The sequence below is a fragment of the Manihot esculenta genome, chromosome 15 (assembly GCF_001659605.2).
Source record: "Manihot esculenta cultivar AM560-2 chromosome 15, M.esculenta_v8, whole genome shotgun sequence".
Lineage (NCBI taxonomy): Eukaryota > Viridiplantae > Streptophyta > Magnoliopsida > Malpighiales > Euphorbiaceae > Manihot > Manihot esculenta.
Genome location: NC_035175.2, coordinates 7,878,462 through 7,902,682, shown reverse-complemented (window position 1 = coordinate 7,902,682; position 24,221 = coordinate 7,878,462). Strand labels below are relative to the sequence as shown.

Genomic DNA, 24,221 nt, shown 5'->3' with positions numbered 1-24,221 from the left:
TGGTTTTAATTTTAAACTAGAATTTTAAAGTTTAGAGTTCCATTTTATATTGAGAGCACACTATTTACTAATTATGCCATTAATTCTATTCTTATTCCCTCAGCTTTTTTATTCCTACTGTCATAAAAAAATATAATCCTTCGTTTGCTACGACCTCAATTAAGTTAAAAAAAAAATAATAAATGTCTTTACTTATGTTTTTTTTTAATCCTTTGACCCAACCTTCTTTACCTAAACAACGTACAAATGGTGACCAGGGTAGACGATAACAAGGATTCATAGATACAAATTGTAACATCGACAAAAGGAATCTGAAGTTATTCTTCAACATCCCATTCACACTTTTTGAACTCTGGGTCTCACGACTAACCATCATTCGATCTCTGCTAGAGATGGAAGGAGAAACCATAGTTTTGGATGCTCTAAAAATCCGCAAGCAAAGGATAGAAAACCAACAAACACAAGCAAATACAACAGAACCATCTCTATATTGTGATTGGACGAGGGAGAAACTCCCTCTAATCCTTAAGAACCACATGCAAGTGAATTCCAGTCTATGCTTCGGAAGAGAAGAAAACAATAGATCCATTCAAAAACATCCCATTGTAAAGCATTAGATTTGCATTTAAAAAAACAAAATCTTATTTACAACACTCACTCACTGAAGAGAAAGGGAGGTAAAACCCACATCATTATAGGAAGACCTTCCTGTGTTTGGAAGGGACAGAGAAGAGCCACTCAACGGCAGAGAAAAGGACCTAACCCCTAGGCCAAAAGGGCGAAAAAGATGAGAGAAAAACGTCTCTAAAAATAGAGAGAAAAAGAACCGCTATGCGAACTATATAATTATCCTCGACTGAATCTTCTATACAAGTCAAATAAAATATACACGATGTGTTTCATTTTATGTTTTATTAAGACTAATGAAAAATGATTCTATATACAAAATAAATTTGGGATGCTTCCTAATTGTTCTATTGAACAAATTTCACAAAATTATAAAAATTGCAAAGTTCAAAGCGTGATCATTGCTTTTTCTTCTTCCCTGCAAGAATAGGTTGAATTTGCAAATGCCTGTTGAAGGCTTCATTGAAAAGAAAACGAGTCTGAAAGGCTGAGATGATAGGAAGCCATGCCAAAACAGCTATGGGTGCAAAAAGAACAACACCCATTCCATAATCATATGCCTTTGCAAGGACTTCGGTGAACTCCCACACTCCTGTATTCTCTATCTTGGGTCTCACAGCTTGTGCAATCTGAAAAATACAACCACAATATGATCAACCACACAACATTCAAGAAAAAAAGAAACCTAAAAGCTCCTTCAATCAAGCTTAGTGCTTACCAATATCAAGCCCCATCCAGTGGGCAAAAACGCGAGACAACATACAATTACGTCCTTCAAGGATAGTTCACAGATAAGTGAAAGAGTAATTACAATGGAAACAACTGCAATGAAGAGAAACGCCTTAAAAAGTCTGAAAACTAGGTGGTAACTAGCACTGAATTGCTGCCTTCCCATGTTCACAGCCTGCATATGACAAGAAGATAATATTAACACAATAAAGAATCGAGCATTTGATATCTGGCTTTTTACTAGCCTGGATTATGTGGATGGGTGAAAGTATTACACATGGTTTTATTAGTTGAGCAAGAAGATTGACATACAACTAGTGTAACTCCCTACACAAACATAACTAGAATGCATGTAACTATTAACTGTAGTGACAGAGAGTAAAAGGGAGCATAAATACCTTGAATAATAGAAAAACTACAAGAATCACAACCCACGAAAGCAGATAAACTAAGAAGTTTTTGCTGTGTTGTGAGATGTCAAGGTGATACACCAAACCATATTGGTACATAAAAAATCGAACAGAAAGTAGTATCTCAAAAAATCTAGCACCCAGTCCTGAACGACGAAGATGTGCTTGTTCATCATTCCACCAAGACTGCCAACTTTTATCCTGCTGAATTCCTATACCACCTTGCTCCCTGATCCATTTATTCCAATCTTTCCAGTCATCCACTATTTTGTCCCAGCTGAAGCCAGAAGGGTTAAATAGAAATGGTGCAAATAACCAAGTTATTGACAAGAACCAAATTGAATAAGTAATAAGCACATAAGCCATACTGCTCTGGTAGGAACGCCTAAACAAATCGTAAACAATTAAAAGGAGCACTAGTTCAAATCCTTTAACAAAGTGGCTTCTGGAATACAATCTGTAATTCTCAGTGAAGCTAGCATGAAATACCACCACCTTACGCCCGGTAGGTCTGTATTTTGCACCACCATACAAAATTGTTCTACCATAATGATGAGTTTTTGTTCCAAGTGAGAAAGTGAAGAAAACAGCAGCTAACTGCAATTGCATGAGGATAAAATCTTTGAAGGCTGTGAGAAATCCTTTCTCAAGCCCAATCTCCATCACCATAGGTAAGCCTGTGAGAAGCCCAAGCTGGATAAATGATTGAGACGCAAGAGCTGTTTCCAATGATTTTATATTATGCATTCTAGCCTCAAGGACTAGCGTTTTCTGAAGGCCACTTAAAACAAGGTATAGTTGCCCGTAGAGGAACACATAAACTCCAATTACTGATATCTGTACATTCTTGCACAAGAATTTTAAGTTAAATCATTAAATGGGAATGATATATATATATATATTTAAAGAAATTAATGCATCATACAATAACTCTAAGAAAGATATTAATTGAAGCGGAAACAAATTACCAAGTTACTGAAGTAAAACCCAATGGTTGTGAAGTAACAGGATAGCATACGAAAGAAGTCAAACCATTGTCCAAGTCGGTATATGTCACGACTTAGTGTTTGTTCACTATTTCCATTAGCTACTTTGGCTTCAAACTTTGAAATCTGATTTAGGCCTACATCACGCCCCTTACCAACTTGCAGGTACTCATGATAAGTAATACAGCCCCGTCGCAAGGTAGAATTAAACCCTGCATCAGAATCCAATATATGATGCCATGAAAAAACTATTTTGTCAAAGTCAACCTCTTGTAGTTACTGATTTTTACCAGCAAATACATCCTCGCTCAAGTTTATCGTTTTTGATGCTTTGCTTATGCCACCTCTTGTAATGTGAAACAACCTATCAAATACATCAGGGTGTCCATAGTGGAAACGTACCCTGTGTAAAAATGAAAATCAAGAAAATAAATTTAGAACATGGTTAAAAATCAGTAACATATATTACGGTTAGAAGGCCTCAAGTAAACCGAAACAAATGAAGGGGACAAATAAAAGTTAAATTATTTTGTAAAACTAAAGTGTGTGTATAAATATATTATTTGATCATGAATTTTTTTCCACTTTTGACCCCAATATAATGTAACATAATTTCTTGAGAATACATTAGTAACTTTCAAGCAAAATAGTTTTAGACAAAATTATATATGCTGAGAGAAAAATTCACGACATTGCATTAGATATTGAGAACAAGTTTGTGGAAACAGCAGATCTATTACCTCAGAGGGTTGGCAATAAGCCTTTGACCAATAGTGACAAAGCTTGTTTCTTGATATGACATGAACCATGCTAGAGAAGAAACACTGCAATAAGGATACAACAAAATATTCTCAATGTAAAGATTTAAATCGATGATATAAGATTTAAATCGATGATATAAGATTTAAATCCAAAATATATATCTTATGTCAAAGAATTATTCATCGATGCAACAACAAACTACGATAAACAAGTGGTGATGACACTTTCATAACAGTTTGATATTTCCTTCTTCACATTTCCTTAATAGCAATATCATTGGTCAAACTCGGAAAAGAAACACCAGGCTTGAGAGCTTAGATGCATGTAGAACTAGTGCTACATAACAAATACTACAATGGAATTCCCCTACTTCTAAAATGAAATTTGATCTAATTAGAGTTAACCTGCTGATACAATGTTATTTTTCAATAAAGCATCGTTATCAAATATTTCAGAAATTTAAGTTTTATTTGGGCATGCTTTTTTGGGATTAATTTACTAGTTTTTATTGCTATAAGTATTTCATTGGGCATGCTTTTTACTCTGATAATTGGATCATAAAATAGCAGATACTTTTCATCAAAGCTGATTATTTGGATATGGATATTAGTATTCCCTCCCTAGTTTTAGTACGTGGTTCAAATTCTGTTGACTGGGAACACTGCATGGCTATTAGTAGTTTTAAGTGCAATATAGAACTACTATTTACTTGTGTGGATACCAGATGGATTAGAGAATTTGACCTTCCAGTGAATATGTGTTCCCTTAAGCCAAGTATTGTTGGGGGTCGTCGCCCTTGCTGCTTAAAAAATTCTTGTAAAAGGTTTCTCATTTTGAAAGATTCTTCCAAATAGTTGTCCTGTAATTCCAGAATACATAAGGATAAAATGGTTTCAAAGATATTTACTTTTTGGGTGTGATAAAAAACCTATACCTGATTCATATCAATAGTCTGAAGAGCTTCCCCACGCGTGAAAATTATGGCATGATTTTGATTTTCAGGTTTCCCTTCTCCAATATTTGGTGGGCCGGGAAGCTTTATCCGATAAATTTCCTGCAGAAGACAACATATTCCACCAAAAAGGTTTCTAATGTGTATGAACTTGATATTTATAATGACATTTTCTCAGTATTAGCATTATCTCCTTCACCCAGAATTTCTACTAGATCCTTTTTTTGTTCTACCAATTCATGAACATTACTTTAAGATATCATTTCAAGTTACAACCTTATTTATAGCTTACACCATCATAAATTTTCAATTTGATAGAAAACTGAAATCTCATATTCTCAACAGTTATAGAGCCTCCCCCACCTCCCCACATTACCCAAAGAAAAAGATTCAGACTTTGCACTAGCTGAACAACCATATCTCTTTCTGCCAAAATTTGCAGTTGAACTTATATTTTTGTTCTCTACAATCTACATTTACTATAAACAAATTTTATTCTCCTAAAAAATTGCCTCATTGTGTTCTTCAATATCAAGCAAAGAATATCAGTACGAGCTTTTAATCACTAGTTCCTTGTCGTTTTAATAACAACATAGCTAGGAGCCTTGAAGTTAGGAAATTAGGTTCAAAACAAATAAAAGGACATGTGCCGAAAGAAAGAGAGAGAAGGAAAGATTCCAAAAATTTACAACTAGAAGAGGTTAGCAAAGAAATGAATCAGTTAGAGAAAAATGTGGGGGTGTTGCCATCTGGAGATACCAACAGAAAGGGATTTAAATCTATTATATAGAGGCTATTCTCATCAGTTAGGGTATGCTTGTTCTTACTTTTTTCTTTCGACTATTGCTGGGACTAGCTGTGCTAGTACAGGAAGTGTTTTCCTGCGGGTTGCTATCACATTTGCTCTTTAGATTTTTAGCATCTTAATTGTTCAGTTCCATTTTTAACACATGCAAATGCTGATTCCACTATTTTTCCCCCTATTTATCTTGCTCAAAATCATATACCATTTATTTTAAAATGAAACATGAACTACATGAGGAAATTTCATATACCGCTCATGCTCCATGTAGATATTTAGAAGTAAATTTCATTAAATCAAACATCACAATATTAATCCCCTTGGAATGAAATAGTATAACCTGAATAATCAATTACCTGATCGAGACCATTAACAGCTTTCACCAAGATTGAAGAATAAACCTTTTGAGGTTTATCATTCACAATCTCTTCTTTCTCCTCAACATAAGCAACACGGACAGATGCATACCTTCAAAAAATAATTGTATTGTCAATTGTCATACTTGGATGATTTGATAATCTGTCACTACGACGTCTGTTTCCTCTCCTCTTGAAGATTACCTTTTCATTAATTCAAGAATGTCATTTGCATGAGGATCTCCAGAGGACTTTTGTGATCCATATATTTGACAAGAAATGATATAAGTGAATTTTAAGTCTGCTAGTGCATCTAACTGGGCAAATAAAGCACGATTATTTCTTTCAGCACCATCAAAACCTTCAATAATTTCTGGACAAAAGAAAGTAGCTAAATTGTTATTTGTGAAACATCGTTATCAGAATTGTTCTGAATGAAAATCTAAGTCATGTCGATAAGCAGCAGAATATAATGGATTAAGGTATATCCTAACCTTCCTCCTCAGCCATCTCAAGAAATGCCTGAACTCTTAAGGCTTCTCTATAGTACATCATTCCTCTGACTGTCACAACAAATGAAACAAAATTGGAGACCATATTCCTGATGAAACTGGTATCAGCCTGATCTAGTATAAATGCCAGTGATATGAACATTACTAATACTTTTCTTTCACCTGTTCTACTTAATGTTTGACTCCTGAAGGAAGCCCAATTTCTCAGCTCTTCCTTCTTGCTTTCATCTTTTAATACTTCTGAATATTCACACTCCATGCGCTCCAAAAAGTTTTTCCACTCATCTAAGATAAATAGTTTCATCATATAAGTTGCATTCAAAAGGAGAGACTACAAGTATCAATAAGAACTCCTTCTTTCTGACCTGGATATATTTTCTGCATATAAAATAAGATAGAAACCTCTTCTTTGCTTGAATTGAGCTCCTTCATTGAATAATTTATGTCCTCCGTGTAATGTGGAGTCATGACACTGAAACAGAACATGTATAATATCAAATATGATAAATTGACTTGCAAATTTCCTCTCTTAAATAAGTCCTTGTTCATACAACATGCTTCTTAGGGCTGAAACAGAACATGTGCGATATCAAATATGATAAATTGACTTGCAAATTTTTCTCTCTTAAAGAAGTCTTTGTTCACACTACATGCTTTATATGGTGCTAGCATTTATATAATGCAAACCTTTGGGTCCATGAAATTAGCATGATGCAAAAATAGGCCTAAAAATACCAAAATTCCAAACTATAGCAACTTTTTGGTCTAATTGAAATCTTTTAATTTTTGCAATTTAGGCCCAATTTCTGGAATTGATTGCAATTTTATCATATTGAGCAATTTGAACAAAATTGAAAAAAAAATTTTATTTCTTCTTTTCCCCCTTTTTCTATATCCTCTACCCTCACTCTCTTTTTCCTCTCATGGCGAGTGAGGGGGAAAGAGAAATTAAAATCAATATTTTTAATTTTTTAATGACTAAATATATATATTTTTTTCAATTTTAGCCAAATTGGCCAATTGGATAAAATTTTAACCAATTTCAGAAATTGGGTTGAAATTGATGAAATTAAAAAAAAAATGTTAGGATGCAAATTCGCACAAAGATTTGGGTTTTGTGTCATTAGGCCTGCAACAATATAGTACTTAACATTCTGCTACTTAGCAAACATTCTCTTTAAGAATGTAGGTTAATCGATCATAAACCATGTAAGGCAGGAGAGTTGGTGTTAAGCATAAAGCTCACCTCCCTTTAACAGCTAAAAGCCATTGGGTGGAGAATTGCATATAGCCATATACACGGAACCAAGAGTGGAATTACAATATTACTCCATAAGCCCATAACTTTTAGGCCCAATAAATGGAGAACTAATAGAAACAATAACAATAAATAGGATTTAAACAAGGAATAACAGTAACAATAATTGTAATGCACAAGGCTTCAATAACATGATTGGACTGCCAACCTACGAGCTCAAGTGGCATAACACCAAGTTGCAATGAAAAACTTCGTTACTTCATGCAATGTGGTTCTAAAATTCTGATTTGGTACAATCAAGCCCTTAAAATATCAAAATAATAAACGTCAATACAGTTTTGGGTTATCTTTTTTAGTTTTTGCTATGTGGTTCTCAAATTCTTAGTTGGTGCAATCTATTGGATAGGATATTTTTGTATGTTATTTTTGAAAGAAATATAAAATATTTATATACAAGAGTTGCTACAATTGTGATTCCTAAATAGGAAAATATCCCTCTAATTATGCTACCTAATATTTACACAATCACACATCTAATTACATATAGTTGATGTTACATAACACGATCAAACACTTGATAAAATAGTTAAGATCAATACAGTTCAGGTTACTGAAACTATTACTAGTGATGACTCAAAGCTAAATTTCAGTCCTACTCCATCTATGCAAATGGAATGTTGGTGCATGTTAAAATGCTTAATCAACTCTGGTGTAGCACAAGAGGCTTGCTACTTTGAATCCTTGGAGAAAAATGATTCCCAATTGGTGTCAACAAAAATTATGGACTAATCAGCTACCATGTCTCTGCCTTGATTAATTTTCCCCATATGTCGCTGTTTTTTATTAGTCCATAATTTTTCAACTGGGAGGGATACACTTTTTTGAAGGGTTAAGATGGTGGGGGGTCATATGACCAGTCATTACTTAGTTAACATTTCAAATACGTATGATCATGTCAACTGGATAGTAGGATTCAAATGACTCCAGTAACCTAAAAGGTATAGATTATAATCGTTTTTTATTGTTCAAGTGTTTCACCAAGTTAGTCTTTGACAAGCACATTGCAAATAACTTGTAAAATTCAGGAGAATCTGGACTGATGTTGAGTTTAAACTATAAAAGAGATATGCAACGTCATGCTTAACATACATCAAAGTTGGAGTATTAATATCATCTATTCCAATAGTTCATAGGCTTAGGTACAGATCCATAAAGTTATATTATTCAGATATCCTGAATATGGATTCCTTAACATCAACCAGCAGATCCAAGAAAAACCTAAGAATCTAACTGAAACAAATTGGTGTTCTATCAAAAAAAAAAAAGAGAAAATGAGCTAATCTAGTAAATTAAACTTTGATCCCATGCTAGTCATCCAACCTAAAATTAAATATCAGAAAGAATCGACAGATTGAAAAGGGACAATCAAAGAAATATAGAAATGGTAAAGATGAGTAAGAAGGAGAAAGGTTGGTAACTAGCATAAAATTATTGCCACATCATATCAACATGAGTCCTAAAGATAATAGCTTTGGTACTTGCAAAAAAGGGTACATTTTTATGCTGAAACTAGCTTGGATTTAAAGTAATTGAAAAAAAGTTACTTGGTATCCAAATATCTAATTGAGAAATGGCTTTGAATATGGACATAGGGTGGACTGGAAGGAGAAAATATCTAACTGCAGCAAATGTTCACAATCCTTAAAACTTTTTTTAATATAAAAAAAACGTAACTGTTAATGTCTCATTTTTATACCAATCAAGTAACTTACAACATGATCACAAAGTCAATAGCAATTGACTAAATTAAAATGCATAAAGAGAATCTATCTTTGCTAGTAAAGAAAATAAATGGAAGAAGAGTTCAACCTGAAAGACAGCATATTGCGTATTTTCGGAGCAATGGGCATATCAGTAAAAAGTGAAGTAGCAAAGAATGAAATACGCCTTCGAGCTTCCAAGTTAGCAGGTACATCCATGGCTTTATCTTTCACAGTAAGCAACAAATGAAGACGCTTAACCTGTCATCCAGAGTTTGAATCAATTCACTTATTCATTATTTCAGGTTACCAGTCACATTCAAACATATGCAGAAACACAATTATATGCGTGCACACTCACATCAACAGTTTATGTAAATTTATCAATATCCAATTTTACTATCCTCTTGAGAATCTGTGCATTGTCACAACATGGTCAAATCTTTTGAGGAGATGTAGTGGTATATCTAAGCGTTTATGATGCTCAAGTTTGTGAGTATTTTGAATGGTATTTATTGATCTGATTCATGAAGAAATCAAGTGGATAATTTCAAATGGTGTCTGGTCAGATGCTTTACAAGCTGAATGATGAATCACCTTCCTCATTGCCAGTGATATCTCCAAGAGCACATGTCACTCATTATCATATTTTTACTCCCACTAGTGAATAACATAAAATAAGCCTATTGTTTCAATCAATATCTGTTTTAGGTTTGTAATGAGGACACTTTATCTCCTAGTGGTTTGAAACCAGGACACTATTTAAAAGTTAAATGCTTATATGAACCAAAAGTAATGGGTCCTTCCTCTATCACACTTCCTAATTATCTTAAGCAGATATTCAAGGACTTTGATCCTTTCTTCATCTTTTCTTTTTATTTACTGTTTCATTTATGTGCCTATCTTTCAAAGCTAGTGTCTACCAATTTAGTGATCCACTTTCTATGTATGACCTGCAATTTTAAATATCAAGTGGTGCACTATAATTTAAAATAATCCAACCAAATCTATTCTTGGATAATAGGAATTTGATAGACTGAATTTAACTATGCATTAGTTTCAATGAAACTCCATCCATAAATAAAAATGATTGAGCAAATAACAAGCATATTCATGAACAAAACTATCCAAACTTTTTTAGGTATATATTCAGTTCATATAGTATAGAAGAATAAAAGTTGAGTTAATTCATTTATCTAAATGAAGACAGGAGCCTTTTTGCAAAACATGTTTGCTAACTGCAAAAATATAGTCACATCTGTTGTCAAACTGCATAATAGTTTTTTTTTTTTTTGAGGAAATGTATAAAAGTCTGTAACTAGCCAAATACTGATAAAATGTTCCTTTTGATCATGAAGTTCTTGTGTTTGTGCCTTATACATAAAGGAAAGAAAGAAAATTGCACAAGGAAAGTTTGAGGAAAACATAACCTGCTCGTTGAGAAGACAAGAATCTGGCAGCGGAAAATGGATAGAACAATCAACAACCGATTCAAATAATTGTGGTTCAATTATTCTGGAAAAGTAAGCAAAACTATCTTCCACCTGTTGCGGGGAGAGCAAATCCAATATTCTATGCACAATGAAAATAAAAACGAGAGATGTGAACAACTGAATTGATACTTGATAGTTAAGAATGGAAATAGACTCTAATAACAACAAACCTTGAACCATTTGTCATTATATCATTTGTTACAAGCTCAAACATATCCTGGAGAACTCTCACAACATTACCATGCTGGTTTTCATTTCCCTCGACCTCAACACAAAAATTTATTTTAAGAAAAAGTCAAACAACAAATCACTAGGGTCTCAATAACTTGTAAAATATTTGCACAGTCAATATTACCACTTTAGCTTTTCAAGGTTATAGTTACCAGAAGTTCAACTAATTCGGTGCATTTTGCTAGTAAAGCTGGAAGCTCACTTATCTTGAAATCCTCAAGCAGACTTGATCTCCCAATGCTTTCTTCAATTTCATTCAGTATACAGGACACAACCCTAAAAAGCAAGGATCAATTAATAATATGAGCTAAAATAGAGAAGAAAGTAGAATGAAGTCCATGCCTCTACACTGCAATTGCTTACAACGTTAAGAAGTTCTGCCACAAAATTTGACAACTAACCTGAATCTACATCCAACGTTATTGAAATTGAATTAAGCTTAATTAAAAGATGTCTGCTGTACCTTTTCTCCATATTGCCTATTATGAGAATTTCAAGTATATTCTTGAGTGACTCATAGCACTCCTTCACAGCACTGTACATGTACTTGTCTTTTCTTATCTTTTTGAGAAGAATATCATCCTTTCCTACAAAATCTCTAGCAATGCTTATTGCTGTTGAAAACTGGAAACAATAAGCAGCTTTGTTTATAGATGAACAACAACAACAACAACAACAATAATAATAAATATGAGATTTCAATTCAAAGACTAAACCTTATTTGCCAAGAGAAAAATAGGCCAGCGAATCATGCCAGAAAATAGCTCTGAAGACATAGGTATCATCATTAAATCCAATTCCCTGTCCAGAAAAATCTATAATATATGCATATTTCTTAGAAATGGACTTGTAAAAATACTCGAGCAATATATAAATAGTACTTATTGCTTATCAAGTCCTCTTGCCGGAAAGTATTGATTATTTGGTTCCATACAAGAGCAAACTTGGAAACAGCATTGGATCTAGTTTCAGACACCTGAAAAGTAGACTCAATTTAATTTCATATTGAGAAAACTGGAGATTCTTCATTAAAAATGATAGTGCAACATCAAGACCTCATAGGATCATACCTTGTGAAATCTCTTGTAAAAGAAATTCATTCCTTCTGTTTTCTGACCATTTTTTGCTGAGGGCGGGATTAGGCAAACATTGAATGCAGAAGGTAACGTGTGAAACCTACTTCTCAGCATTCCCAATGTCCGGATCTACAAATTGTAGAAGAAGTAAGTCCCTTGTCAACTTCGCTTGATAGAAAAATTGTAACTTACCTCTCCAAGATGGTGTATTATGCCATAAAGTCCACCAAAGATTGTACAGAACACAGAATACCATATCTGTGTGTCCATGAAATACACCTGAGGCAAATGCAAAATAAAACAAATAATGCTAGACATCATTAATTTAATTTTAGAAAATGAATATGATCCAACAATTTTCTAAATAATATAGCAATTGGATTTATTTTTATTACCATTTGACTCAACATTTGCTGTTTAAAAGGATTAATTTTCACTGTTTCTGATTTTCACTCTAGAATAAAAGGAGCAGCACAAGCAACCATAAAATTGTTATATTTTTGCTATATAACAAGAAAATAAATGTTCATTTTCCATTTGTGTTTGTCCACTTGTCACTGCATCGCAGCGAGAATAGTGGCAGTTCTAGTGTCAGTAATAGCAATTGCACTTGTGATCATCCACCATAGAAACGTACATAAACTATCCTGCTTCATTTCATGGTGGCAACAGTGGCAATGGTGCTATCAACAATGGTAGTAAGGGGTTTAATAGCAGCCATGGTTGTGGTGGTGCAGTATATCTATTGATGATAATGTGGTGGGATGGTCACAGGGGAAAGAGGTAATGACTAAATTGTAGTGATGGTCCTGCTGTAGGAAGCAACTACTAGTTTATCTCTTGAATGGCACAAGCAATTAGTTTTGTTTTTTTCTTTTAGAAAATTAGAAAATAAAATTAAAGCAAGAAAATAGCATTAGCTTGCAAACCAAAAATTCCTAAATTAGGAATAGCATTGAATCATCTCAAAAATAAAGAAAGCAGAACAATCATTTCCCTTGTTCTAGAAATCCTAACAGAAACTTACTACAATAATTGGAGCCCATATAGCAACAATTGCCCCTGCATTACTCTTTACTGAAATAGAACAACAAATAATTAGGTTACTTATGCCAAAGGACCTAATGACGTGACTTCAAAAGCTAAATATAGAAAGAAATGAAGAGTAATACCTTTTGGAAAAAGCTCATGCCAGTCATAATTTTGCACACCAATTTTCAGGATTAGTCTTGTTGGTTCAATGAGTGGTTTGATCTGTATTTTATTTTTTTTCAAAAAAATTCACAGCAAGAATTGTCAGATTCTAATCACATAAAGACAGTCAATCATTACCAAGCATCATGCCTTTTGGCAGCAAGTTGTGTTTATACATTTTTAAGTTAATAAATTAGTATATTGAGTGTAAACTGTAAAGAGAAATGGTTTTTATCCTTGTTTACAATTTCTAATTTCTTCAATTCAAGACAAAAAACATATTTCAAAATCTGAAAAATATTTAGTTCAACTTATTTTGATTATTTCTTTCTTTCTTTCTTTCTTTCTTATTTGGAGCTCCAAATATTATGCAACCATAACGACTCTATATTCTTTGTACTTAAAAATTTTGGTTTTCCATGAAAAGGCAGATCCAAACTTGTTACATTAGATCTTAATAAGGAAGCAACAATAAAACCACTCACCTCAAAACTATAACTGAATAAAAATTTGCTCGACAGTACCAATACCCAAAATAATGTATATCTACATGATAAGAAGTTAAACATTAAGTAATTAGAAAACAAACAACCTAATAAATAAAATGCTAAACAAAAAGGAGTATAACCATACTTGAAAACTGAAACTTGGGTTTCTTGCATCCCACGTCCAACATATAACCTTGGCTGCAAGTTCATGATGAAAAGATTTTTTAGTGAATAACTATTATTATCAGAACATAAGATGACCAGTAAATTGTTTGTATCATATAACAGGACAAGAAAAAAAAATCTCCAGTATAAAAATGTGCTCTAGTGGATAGTTATATAAATTATATAAAAAAAAAAAGTATTCTCAGTGCACAAAACATAAGGCTCCTCACTTCGTGATGTCAAAGGTAGGGTCATCTAAATTTAATAGTATTCAAGCAAAAAAAAATGCACTTTAAAACATTCACATTTTTGCAACAATAATGAATGACAAAAGAACAAAAAAGAAGCTTAAATGACACAGTTAATTCTTCATATTTTTCTGAAAGTACTAATAATAGTTTTTTCCTAATTTATTCATATAACATTGCTTCATTGCAAAACCTCTACAAATACTAAAATCTGTTTGTAATATTTATTTCAATAATTCAATCACTTAGAAGTTCCATTTTCGGCTGATGATAACAAAAATCCTAAACTCTACACATTTTTCACTTAGAAGTTGCCGATTTTGTTTTTACATACGATAGGTATGAGGTGTGTCTCCATTTCCAACATGAGCAAATGTGGACATAACTTAGAAGTAGGCCCCTCCTGAGTCCAAAAAGCTACCAAACTGTGGCATTCCGTGAAAATTTCCCCACTCATGAAGGTGCTTGAAATACTATAGGATATCCAAATTTTGCCCAATGCCACAGCTTGGTAGCTCTTAGTTCCACATCATCTTTGTAATCAATTTTTGTCCATGTTGGAAACCCATCTTAATGCGATGTCAACATGGGCACACACCCTAAACCCTTGCATATGATTAGTACAAAATCAATTAGTTGTGAACTAAATTAACAAAATTAAAAGTACATCCTATAATTGAAAAAAAAAAGTGCAAAATTCAAGATATTTAGATCATTGAGCCGTTACTTTCCTAAAACTTTAAAAATTCAATATATTAAGTGGGGATTCATATTGTATGGTGTAAACTAACAACATTTGAAGCTAAAATATGTAATGTTGACAATGTTTTTTTTTTCCTTTTTGTTACAATATTGATGGTGTTCACATGTAAGAGGTTATACGAGTTTCAATTTGTGGAGATTTGCACTCCAGCATATCTGTTGATTGCAGTAGAAATTTTACCTAGTGTACACAGGTAATTCAACATCATTTAAGGTAAGAACATATATTAAAGAAAGACTGGTGCAAAGGAATGACAAAAATGATATAATATCTTGTAACCACTTAGGATCTTAAGCTTACCTGTATCCACCAAGATAAAGTTTTACATATGCGATTATTTGATATCTCAATATATTTGCTGGCTATAGGAACGAAAAACAAGACCATTTCAACTGCATTAGTCATCAAGTAAATTGCAACTGCAACCATGTAGGAGGAGAAACACAATTGACCAAGCCAACTTCCATATTGCGTGGAATAACAGGTGTATTTCCTTCTAGATTTAGCATAAAGTACAGGAAGAAGAATTGTCCATATGATCGCAACAAGTAGTTTTAATAATAATTTTCTTCTCCTAGAGACATCCATTGTGAGTCTGGCTTTCCATGTGAAGACAATATCAAGAATTGCTGCAACCAAATATTTTTTGAACTCGTTACTCTTCATATGCAGTGTATGTAATGCTTAATAGACAATACACATGCAAAGAGAGAGAACTAGCCAACAATAAAATGTCAAATGACTAATATATATAAATATTTGATAACATAGCATAAACATATTAAAACTACAATTATCCACAAAGTATAGTCCAATTATTTCAAGCTTTAGCATTTACAATATGTATTGTGGTTAGCCAAGAAATAAGAGTTTTGACAAATCTCATATACTTTGAGAGAGAGAGTTATGAACTACTGAGATCATTCATCTTAAAAGAACTACTTTGTAATAATACACTCACAATCATATGGAAAATTTGAAAGGTCAAACTTAATAATTGTTTCATTATATTTGCATAATATTGTCATTTATATATGTATAAACTCGTTGCCAAATTAAATAACATCATACCTTGTATAAGTTTAAGAATAGCATATGTAATGAAGATGCTCATGATGTCTTCGAATATTATTGCGTCAAGCATTTCAAGTGGAGACTCCAAATCATGGCAAGCCATAATTATCATTGCCTAACAACACATTAGTAATTACACTGAAAAACCACCAAAATTAGAAGGAAAAAAGTATTCAACAAACCAATTTTACAACAGTTTTGACAAACCTGAAGGCATAGGATAAAAAAGCTCCACATTCTATCAAAGCTCCTGAAAATTTGCCAAAACGAGCGAATCTCTACAAAATTTGTCTTCCCTAGCCATCTTGGTTCACGATGATCATTTCTAGGAGCCTATCAAAAAATAAAAATTATTTAGGCACACAGATCATAGGAGTTGAACAACATGGACAAGCTAAGGTATGGATGTGGTTTTTATTGTCTTACTTAAAAAGAATGAATAACAATTTTATCCTTTTTCCTCTATTCATCTTTTGCCATTAAAACAAGAAGGTTTCAGAGAGAGGGAAAAAAAAAGAGACCCTCATCTAATGGGGAAACAAGTTCATGACTCTAATATAACTTAAAGAGTTTCAATGTGCTCATACAACAAATAATAGCAAAAGTCAAGTGAACAATCTTCCTTTGCTTGTTATCATTACAAGGCAAAACATTTTTTTTTTTTTTGGGGGGGGGGGATCGAGATGATCGACGTTTGCCTATTTTCAGTAAAAAGATGAATCTAATTAGAGCATATGCATCCAGAACTCTTAACTTTGAAATGAAAAGAAAAACAGTAAGCAACTATCATGGAATATTGAACCTTTTCAATTAAGAAGTAAAAGGCCGAGGGTTGAAAGCAATAAAAGAATGTTTGAACTTTGGATGAGCATCCAAAGCACTAACACTTTGGGCATGATTCACTTTTAGGAATCTTCTATTAAGAAACTATTACATAAGTTTTTACTTTGAAAAGGTAAATTTATGTCCTAAAAAGAACTGAGTTTTTGGAGATATAAAATCACTTTATACAGTAAAAAGCAATTGTTTAATATATCCACATACAAGGTTAACAACAACTGGCCAATGTGCTTACTGATGCATTACATTGTAATGCTCTGCAGTTTCTTCAACAAGCTAGAGTACGAGAAAGCTACAGTCCAAAATGAAGCAACAAAGGACATGCAATTAGGTTTTAACTTATGTCTGTTCATCTAATAAAACAAGTGCAAAATGAAAAGAGATGGAAAAAGAAGAAGGTAGTGCTTTTGTTAAGAATGTAAACCTATCCAACCTCTTCGTCTCTGTTTAGGCCCAATTCTTCATCTTCTTTGGCTTCACTCTTCCTCTTTTCATCTATAGTTTTCTTAACTTTGTGTTTATTTGAGGTCTGTACACAGAAGAAATCATGATCCAGACGCATGGGCCAACCTATTTGGAAACAGTCAGGTGACCTGCAGGAGTATACTCAAAGTCTTAACTTCTTTGAGTTGACAGAAATGGTTTAAAGTTTGGTTGAAAGAAATGAATCAAAGTTCATTCTTACCAGAAATACTCATTTAGATCATCATAGTTTCTCCATGTAGAATGATCAGCTGTCCCACTTTTGTTTTTCTCAGCTTCCTTCAGTTTTCCATTAAAAAATTAGATACTTAATAGAATGATCCATAGAGATAACAGAAAATTATAAAGGTACCTCATAAATAACCCTGTACATGGGGGTAACTATGTTTTTAAGAAAAGACTCAAATCCTCCTCCATATGCTGGCATGACCTTCTCCCCAGTTGTCGCACTAACATCACCAGTTAACATACCATGCAATTCATATGCCATCTGAAAGCAAACAATATATGGACATATTAAATTATAAAAAATATTAACATTTACATGACATATGCTTTTCATTTTGGGATTATAACACTATAACAAGGTATTTGATGCAAGAAGCATAAAATATAGACACCCACACATTACTTTAAGAAACTTATTTTCCTATTATTGCAGTAATACTGATAACTGGATACCCATGAGCAAAGCCGGCTACTTGCATGAAAAGCAACTGAAAGAACAGTACTAATCCAGTTTGTCAAAATATGTTGCCCGTTCACTTGCTAGTATAGGTTTTACGTGCAGCTCAAAAAATTATTTATTATTCTTTCTAAGTTCAAAAATGATAATCCCAACCACGTAACCAAGCTGTACCACATTGTATCTGACAGAAGGGAAAAAAAAATAGGGGATATTCCACTATGCAATATCACACCAACTCTGAGTCAATCATAAGGGGAAAAAAGCAAAAACAGATTTTTCAACATACATGGTGAAAAATATAACATAGACATTCTGGCATAAACCGCAAGTTTGCAGCCTCTCCCCATACAAGAAGATAAAGCCCTATATATAGGATTTTATATTGTTGAGCTTCCTGTTTCACACAAGGCAACCTGCAAAAATAAGTAAATACATAAATTGCAAGAAGAAGCAGAAAAAGACAACTATCGATGTTCATTGCAATCTTCTGAGTAAAACTAATAAGTAAACAACAATGCAATGCACAAATAAGAAGAAAATGACAGCAAAGCAAAATGAGAAGTAAGGATAAACATAATGTTTCTTTACACTGTATGCTATAAGACATTATTAATTTGTGATGGCAAGGAGCAAAGCAGGTCACTTATCTTACCGGATATTATTTGTTCTCCCCAAAAATTTGCACCAATTAGTATAATTCTTGAAAAACTTTTTCATCAATTCATCCACAGCTCCATCTCCTAACTGATATTGAGAGAATAGCAGGGTTTGAAATTCAAAAGATAATATGAAGTTTAATTTAAAGGTCAAAAGAATAAAAAAACTGAAAGACCTTTGAGATAGATGTCTGTTTGTGAGATTGTCTTATATGGGTGTTAGCAAGAAGTAAAATCAGATGCTCCCTTTGGTTGGCTACATTTCCTTCCTGATACAGGGCATGACACATGAATGAGTGTTGTATCTTTTATTTCATACATGTCAGGTTTTCTAACTCCAGTTTCATGAAAGACATGAGAGTGAAACCATATTAAATTTTATAGAACAAGGCCAAGAAGATAAATATGATAATATTAAGCTAAATTACCTGAAACCCAAAGCAACACTGAAGAAAGTCAAACAAATCAATGAAAGGCCCACATCTATGAAAATCTTGAGCTGAAGGTAAACCACGTATGTTTCGTACAGCTGCAACTGCAGCTTTAATCTGTATCATTTCATCAGTTTGTCAACATGGCTATTCCATTTAATCAGAGACCTCAGGTACACACACCGCAGAAGGATAAATTAACAACAATTGGTGCACAAATTCACAAACAGACAATAAAAGACAAAAGTTTGTTTTATAAAAGAATCAAAAAATAAAAGAAAGAAAAAAAAGCAAAACAGCAGAAAGTACTACTTCTCAAATAACGGTACTATTAACAATATCATGATTATGAGACAATTATTCATTTTGCACGATTACTCTCCCTCTCAGCTTACATGCAAATCAATCATTAATTTTTCTAATCAATTACATAATTACATGCAAATCAATCATTAATTTTTCTAATCAATCACATAATTTTGCACGATTACATGCTAATAAAGATATTATTTAGGTTATCATAAGGCATCAGACCTCAGGGAATTGCATAATTGCTTGCTGAATACCTCCGTGATCTAAAGGAAGAATGTTATACGATACATAGAGCTCAGATTTTGCACGGTTACTGTCCCTTTCAGCAAGAGCCTATCAGTGAAGAAACAGAGATACAAATAAAGAAATAAATAGAGTAAGTGCACAATCTACTATTGTTTGATAATGTCTTATCATGATGGGATTGAAGGCAAAAGATTGACAAAACAAATAAGTAAAATTGGACCTGATGACCAGTTGCATCGGTAACTGTCTTTAATACTTCATACAACACAGATGCGATTCTTCTTGCATTTATCACCATCTCTTTATGACTAATTCAAATTAAATTCCCATACTTTAATTAGTAAAATGGCTGAAGATATGCATCTAATAAAAGCATTACTGGATAGAAGTATTAGCAAATGTCCACAAGAAAGGGCTCATTCACCTGTCATTGAAATCGGTTCCACCACTTCTAATTATATATTGCTTGTATGCCTGATAAACACGTCTAAGTTCGCGTATATCACTCTCCTCTTTTCTTTTCTCATAAGTTGGTTTTTCATCCTAACAAGTCAAACACAACAAAGACAAAAAGAAATGCAATGAATAGATATAAATTTCTTGATTGTGAACTTATGAAATTTTATCCTAAGATAGCAAGAGAATACAAAAAAGATGTGAACATAAAAATAAAGCTTAAACAAACCATCAAATCTAGGAGAATAGTTTGACAATTGAGTAGGATGTTCAACAGAAAAAAACAAATTCAATTAACAGAGGTGCTACTGACGTCCAGTTATTAAGAATTGTCTCATGACTCAAGAAGGAAGACAATGTAGCACATCTGACTACCGCATAATTATTCAATGTGCAAAAGCTTACTAAGTCCAAAATAATTGATATCAAATAATCGGGTAATTTTCATGGACAGTCCTTCATCTTTAGTGTCATTTTCAACAAGATAATTAAATTTGAATTTCTTTCTTAAAACTCCTTTAACTTCAATTTATACTTCAAAAAAATCTTCATCAACGTTTTCCGTTAATTGATCCATTAAAATACTGACATGGCACGTCTACATAGAAACCAAACATTCTCTCCTCCCCATGCAATCTCATTTTTTTTTCTCTGGAATAAATTATCACATCACCTTCTTACTCTCTTCTCAACTACTCCCCCCAACTAAATTTTGCTTTTTATATTGTGCTCCGCTTCTTAAAAGCTTAGTCATTATCTTCTTCTTTATTTACTTCTTAAAATTTCATTTACATGTCATCAGGTTCTTCCCAAACTGGTTGCCCAGCAGATCCAAATCCAATCACTGCCCACTATTCCCCAAATGAGGTAGCCACCATAGCCTGTTGCTCCTCTTCCTCCACCATTACCACCTCTTCACTGCCTGTAGATATCCCTCTCTCTTGGCTCCTGATGCCAAGCAATCTCTTGATTTAATTTAACATTTCTTTTCTGTGTTAGATGAGATCATATGTCCTATAAAAACATTGAAAAACTCGAAGAAGAATAAAAATATCATATGATCAAGAAGACCAAAAAAAAAGATTCCATCACAAGCAAGTCGCATGTGAATAATAATAGAATCTTCTTCAGCAGTAAGGTCCTTACTAACTGCAGTAACAAAAATCCAATACAAGGCATGATTTAATCAGCAGCTACTATAATAAGCTGAAATTTCTCCCCAATAGCATTGCCCATGCCCATCCTAGATATCATAAGCTGAAGTTTTTCTTCCGAATCAGACGTTAATAAAACTTGACATAAAAAACCCAGCTAATATGATTAAAAATGAAATTATCCCACCAAATGCAAGGCATTTGAATCTCATAGCTATGAATGACAGAAGTGCAGGCTATGCATAAACTTTTATTATTGATTACCATTTAACTACTAAATTTCACCAAACTATTGCTAACTGAATCTTCTCTTTAAAAACCCAACTTCACATGGACTGAATCCTTTCTATATATTAAGCTTGTTAGTATTGATCTGTGACTAGACTTGGGTATCAAAATAGAAGATTACTAGGACTTTTTTCTTCCATTCCATAAAGAAAGTCTTTCTGCTTTTCTATTATAGGATTAAAGTGATAATATGGGAAAATTCAATTGAACGCAGAAGTGACGCATTAGAGACAAGAAAAGATCAGAAAGTTACCTCATGGGTACATGTATATATACTTCTAATTAAATAATACATGTTATACCATCCAAATAATGCCAAAAAAGAGAAAACTTTCGGGGGGGAAAAAGAACAAGAAAGAAATTTTAAAGGTGGACGGACAATCATAGAGCAAACTCCATAAACTCCATAAAGCATAAAGTAACAGTTAAGGAAAATGAGAACCAAGGTAAAACAAGTATAGTCCGACCTCTTTCACGATAAAGGGCAAAAGAGGACTGGGAAGATCCTTGGCAAAAGTCCTGGAAGTGAAGCAGCCACCGTTGGACCGTCAAAGAGAAGTAACAATCAGAAAAAATTGGCAGCTGCTTGCAATGCCCAGCCACCGCCAATCAAAATCGTTTGCTGACCTGACCTGAAGCTACAATACCCACGCCTTGTTGGTAGGAGAGAGATTCGTCTATGAGATGAAGGTTATAAGAGAGAGCGAAAAAGTCTTCATTTTCAAAACACATCCAAAGTTAGAGTTTTACGTGGAGGAGAGAGAGTGTTTGGTTTCCACATGGATGTGCCATGTCAACATTTTAACGAAGCAACTGATGGAAAACGTTAGGAAGGAGTTTTTTTATGTATAAATTAAAGTTCAAGGAGTTTTAAGAAAGAAATTAAAGTTTGATGACCTTATTGAAAGAGACACCAAAAATAAAGGACCGTCAGTGAAAATTACACTCAAATGACCTGAGCAAGAACCAATTTTAATGAAGCTTTAAGTTGCCTTTGATAGATGAATGATAATTTAAAGTGAGGAACATAATATCAAAATCAAAGGCAAATGCAAAAGATAAGCGTAAACTTTAAAACTAATTGTAAAAAAGTTATGAAATTGTCACTTCTCTTATAAGCTGCAAAATGTAAGCATACCACCCTCTATAAAGACAAGGTCAAACAAAGGCTAATAAAAATGACCAGAAAATAACAAGAATAAGCTTGATGAAAATAAAACCCAACATAAGCATTTACAGATATGCATATCAAGGTGCCAAAAAAATGCAACTTTGTATTTACAAAAATCAATTAATCATGTTAAATTGACATTGAAAAGTAACAAAATTAAATAAGTCTTGGAAAGAGACGAAAATAGACAAAGATGAAAATGCAACGTGAAGAACTTATCACTAAACAATAGACGGTAGGAGATTAAAGAAGAGCAAGTATGAAGGCTTTTCATATACAGCAATAGGGGTACCCATTACTTCAACTCTGTCTCCAGAATGGAAGAACAGATACACCACATGCTACAATACTTGAGCTTCATTCGGTTCTTACATGTTCAAGTCGCCGAAGAAGAGAAGTTTTAAATTGTCGAACGCCGCGTCCGCTTGAATTTCCGTCCATGTTATGTGCTATTTCAAAAGCTTGAAATCGGCCTGCTCTAGAAACAAACATAAATAAATGCACATAGCATGTATACAATTTTACATCAGAATTTGCTGAAAGAAAATTATACCAACAACATTGCAATTATATAGGATTCAGGGAAAAGTGAGAACATTCAAGATTGTCACTTAAGCAAATATATAACGTTCAAGTAAAACCAATGAGTTTTAACTCATATGTACTATTTGTTATGGACTATCTTCCTATCGACAACAGAATGTACAATTTCTGGAAATAAATTAAGTTAAAGGATCAGAAATTGAAGCAGTTGATCATTTTCTAATCTATGAATGAGGAATCTGCATTATATTGATAACCAAATTATATAAAATAAAAATTGTGCAAATTAAAAGACAATCATTTCCTTTGTTTTTCAGCATCCAAAAGTGACTTCCCAACCTCACAACTATTGCCTCCGCGCCAATAACAGAAGATAAGAAACGAGAAAAGGAAGAAATCGAAACTGAACAGAAAATCATAATTAAATGAAGCTCTGTTTAACAATATCAATTTATTCAACTTTCAGCGTCCAATCAAACTAAATTCCAAAAAAGTCAAACAAGCAACGGAAAGTAAACAAACTCACTCGGACGAAGAAATAAAAGCAACGAATAAATTCAGTGAAACGGCTTACAAAGATAAGCCACTCGAGGCTCTTGAATTTGGATGGAATTTGCAACACGGAGAAACCTCTGGATTTCCCGCACCAAAGTGGGAGGCAACCTCTCACTATCAAAAGGTTCAGGAGTGTCATCATCAACATCATGATAACCAGACGGGAGGGGCGACGAGGTTGCAATGGCATGATCAGTTGTTGGGTCAATAGTGGAATTGGGCTCGATGAAAGGGTCAGCAAGAACAATCTCTGACGACATGGGTGTGAATCGGAGGGTGACCTTGACGGGAAAGATGTGAGAGGGATAATGGGTGATACTGCAGAATATAAAAGTGGGATCTTCTGCTGCTTCTTGTTCTGCATTTTCATTACTTAGCGAGAAAGAGAGTGCTTTTTGGTTTGATTTAGAGCTTTTCGCTTTCGCTTTTGCTTTTTGGAGATGGGTTTCTGGTGGTCTTTTGTTTATTGCTTTCTCAGGTCTCCGTGAGAGCACTGAGCCAAGATGGGAGAG

General features: G+C 33.4%; 1 protein-coding gene across 1 annotated transcript; it reads right to left on the bottom strand.

Moving 5' to 3' along the window:
- Positions 1-817: 817 nt before the first annotated feature.
- Positions 818-24,215, bottom strand: LOC110601624 (putative callose synthase 8). Its single transcript, XM_021738827.2, has 41 exons — positions 23,729-24,215; positions 22,984-23,084; positions 19,967-20,085; positions 19,763-19,850; positions 19,519-19,629; positions 18,982-19,101; positions 18,730-18,822; positions 18,550-18,641; positions 18,184-18,310; positions 17,562-17,699; positions 17,412-17,488; positions 17,160-17,319; positions 16,094-16,219; positions 15,884-16,001; positions 15,113-15,441; positions 13,782-13,834; positions 13,634-13,694; positions 13,127-13,208; positions 12,982-13,031; positions 12,147-12,233; positions 11,949-12,083; positions 11,760-11,854; positions 11,595-11,679; positions 11,342-11,502; positions 11,031-11,154; positions 10,818-10,912; positions 10,585-10,726; positions 9,264-9,415; positions 6,502-6,608; positions 6,299-6,421; positions 6,119-6,187; positions 5,829-5,997; positions 5,625-5,736; positions 4,449-4,568; positions 4,258-4,373; positions 3,493-3,576; positions 3,043-3,155; positions 2,735-2,964; positions 1,755-2,603; positions 1,346-1,531; positions 818-1,256 (listed from the first exon to the last, which is right to left on the bottom strand). Exons 1-41 carry the CDS (start codon positions 23,967-23,969, stop codon positions 1,026-1,028), a joined length of 5,871 nt encoding a protein of 1,956 aa, XP_021594519.1. The 5' UTR covers positions 23,970-24,215; the 3' UTR covers positions 818-1,025.
- Positions 24,216-24,221: the final 6 nt, after the last annotated feature.

What these genes read in the sequence shown, in the direction of transcription:
- LOC110601624 (XM_021738827.2), bottom strand. Translation starts at nt 23,969, where the DNA reads ATGTCGTCAGAGATTGTTCTTGCTGACCCTTTCATCGAGCCCAATTCC. An exon ending in TCAAACATTAAGTAGAACAG is followed by an intron (nt 6,188 to 6,298) that starts GTGAAAGAAAAG and finishes TTGTTGTGACAG; the next exon opens with TCAGAGGAATGATGTACTAT. An exon ending in GGTTTTACTTCAGTAACTTG is followed by an intron (nt 2,604 to 2,734) that starts GTAATTTGTTTC and finishes AAGAATGTACAG; the next exon opens with ATATCAGTAATTGGAGTTTA.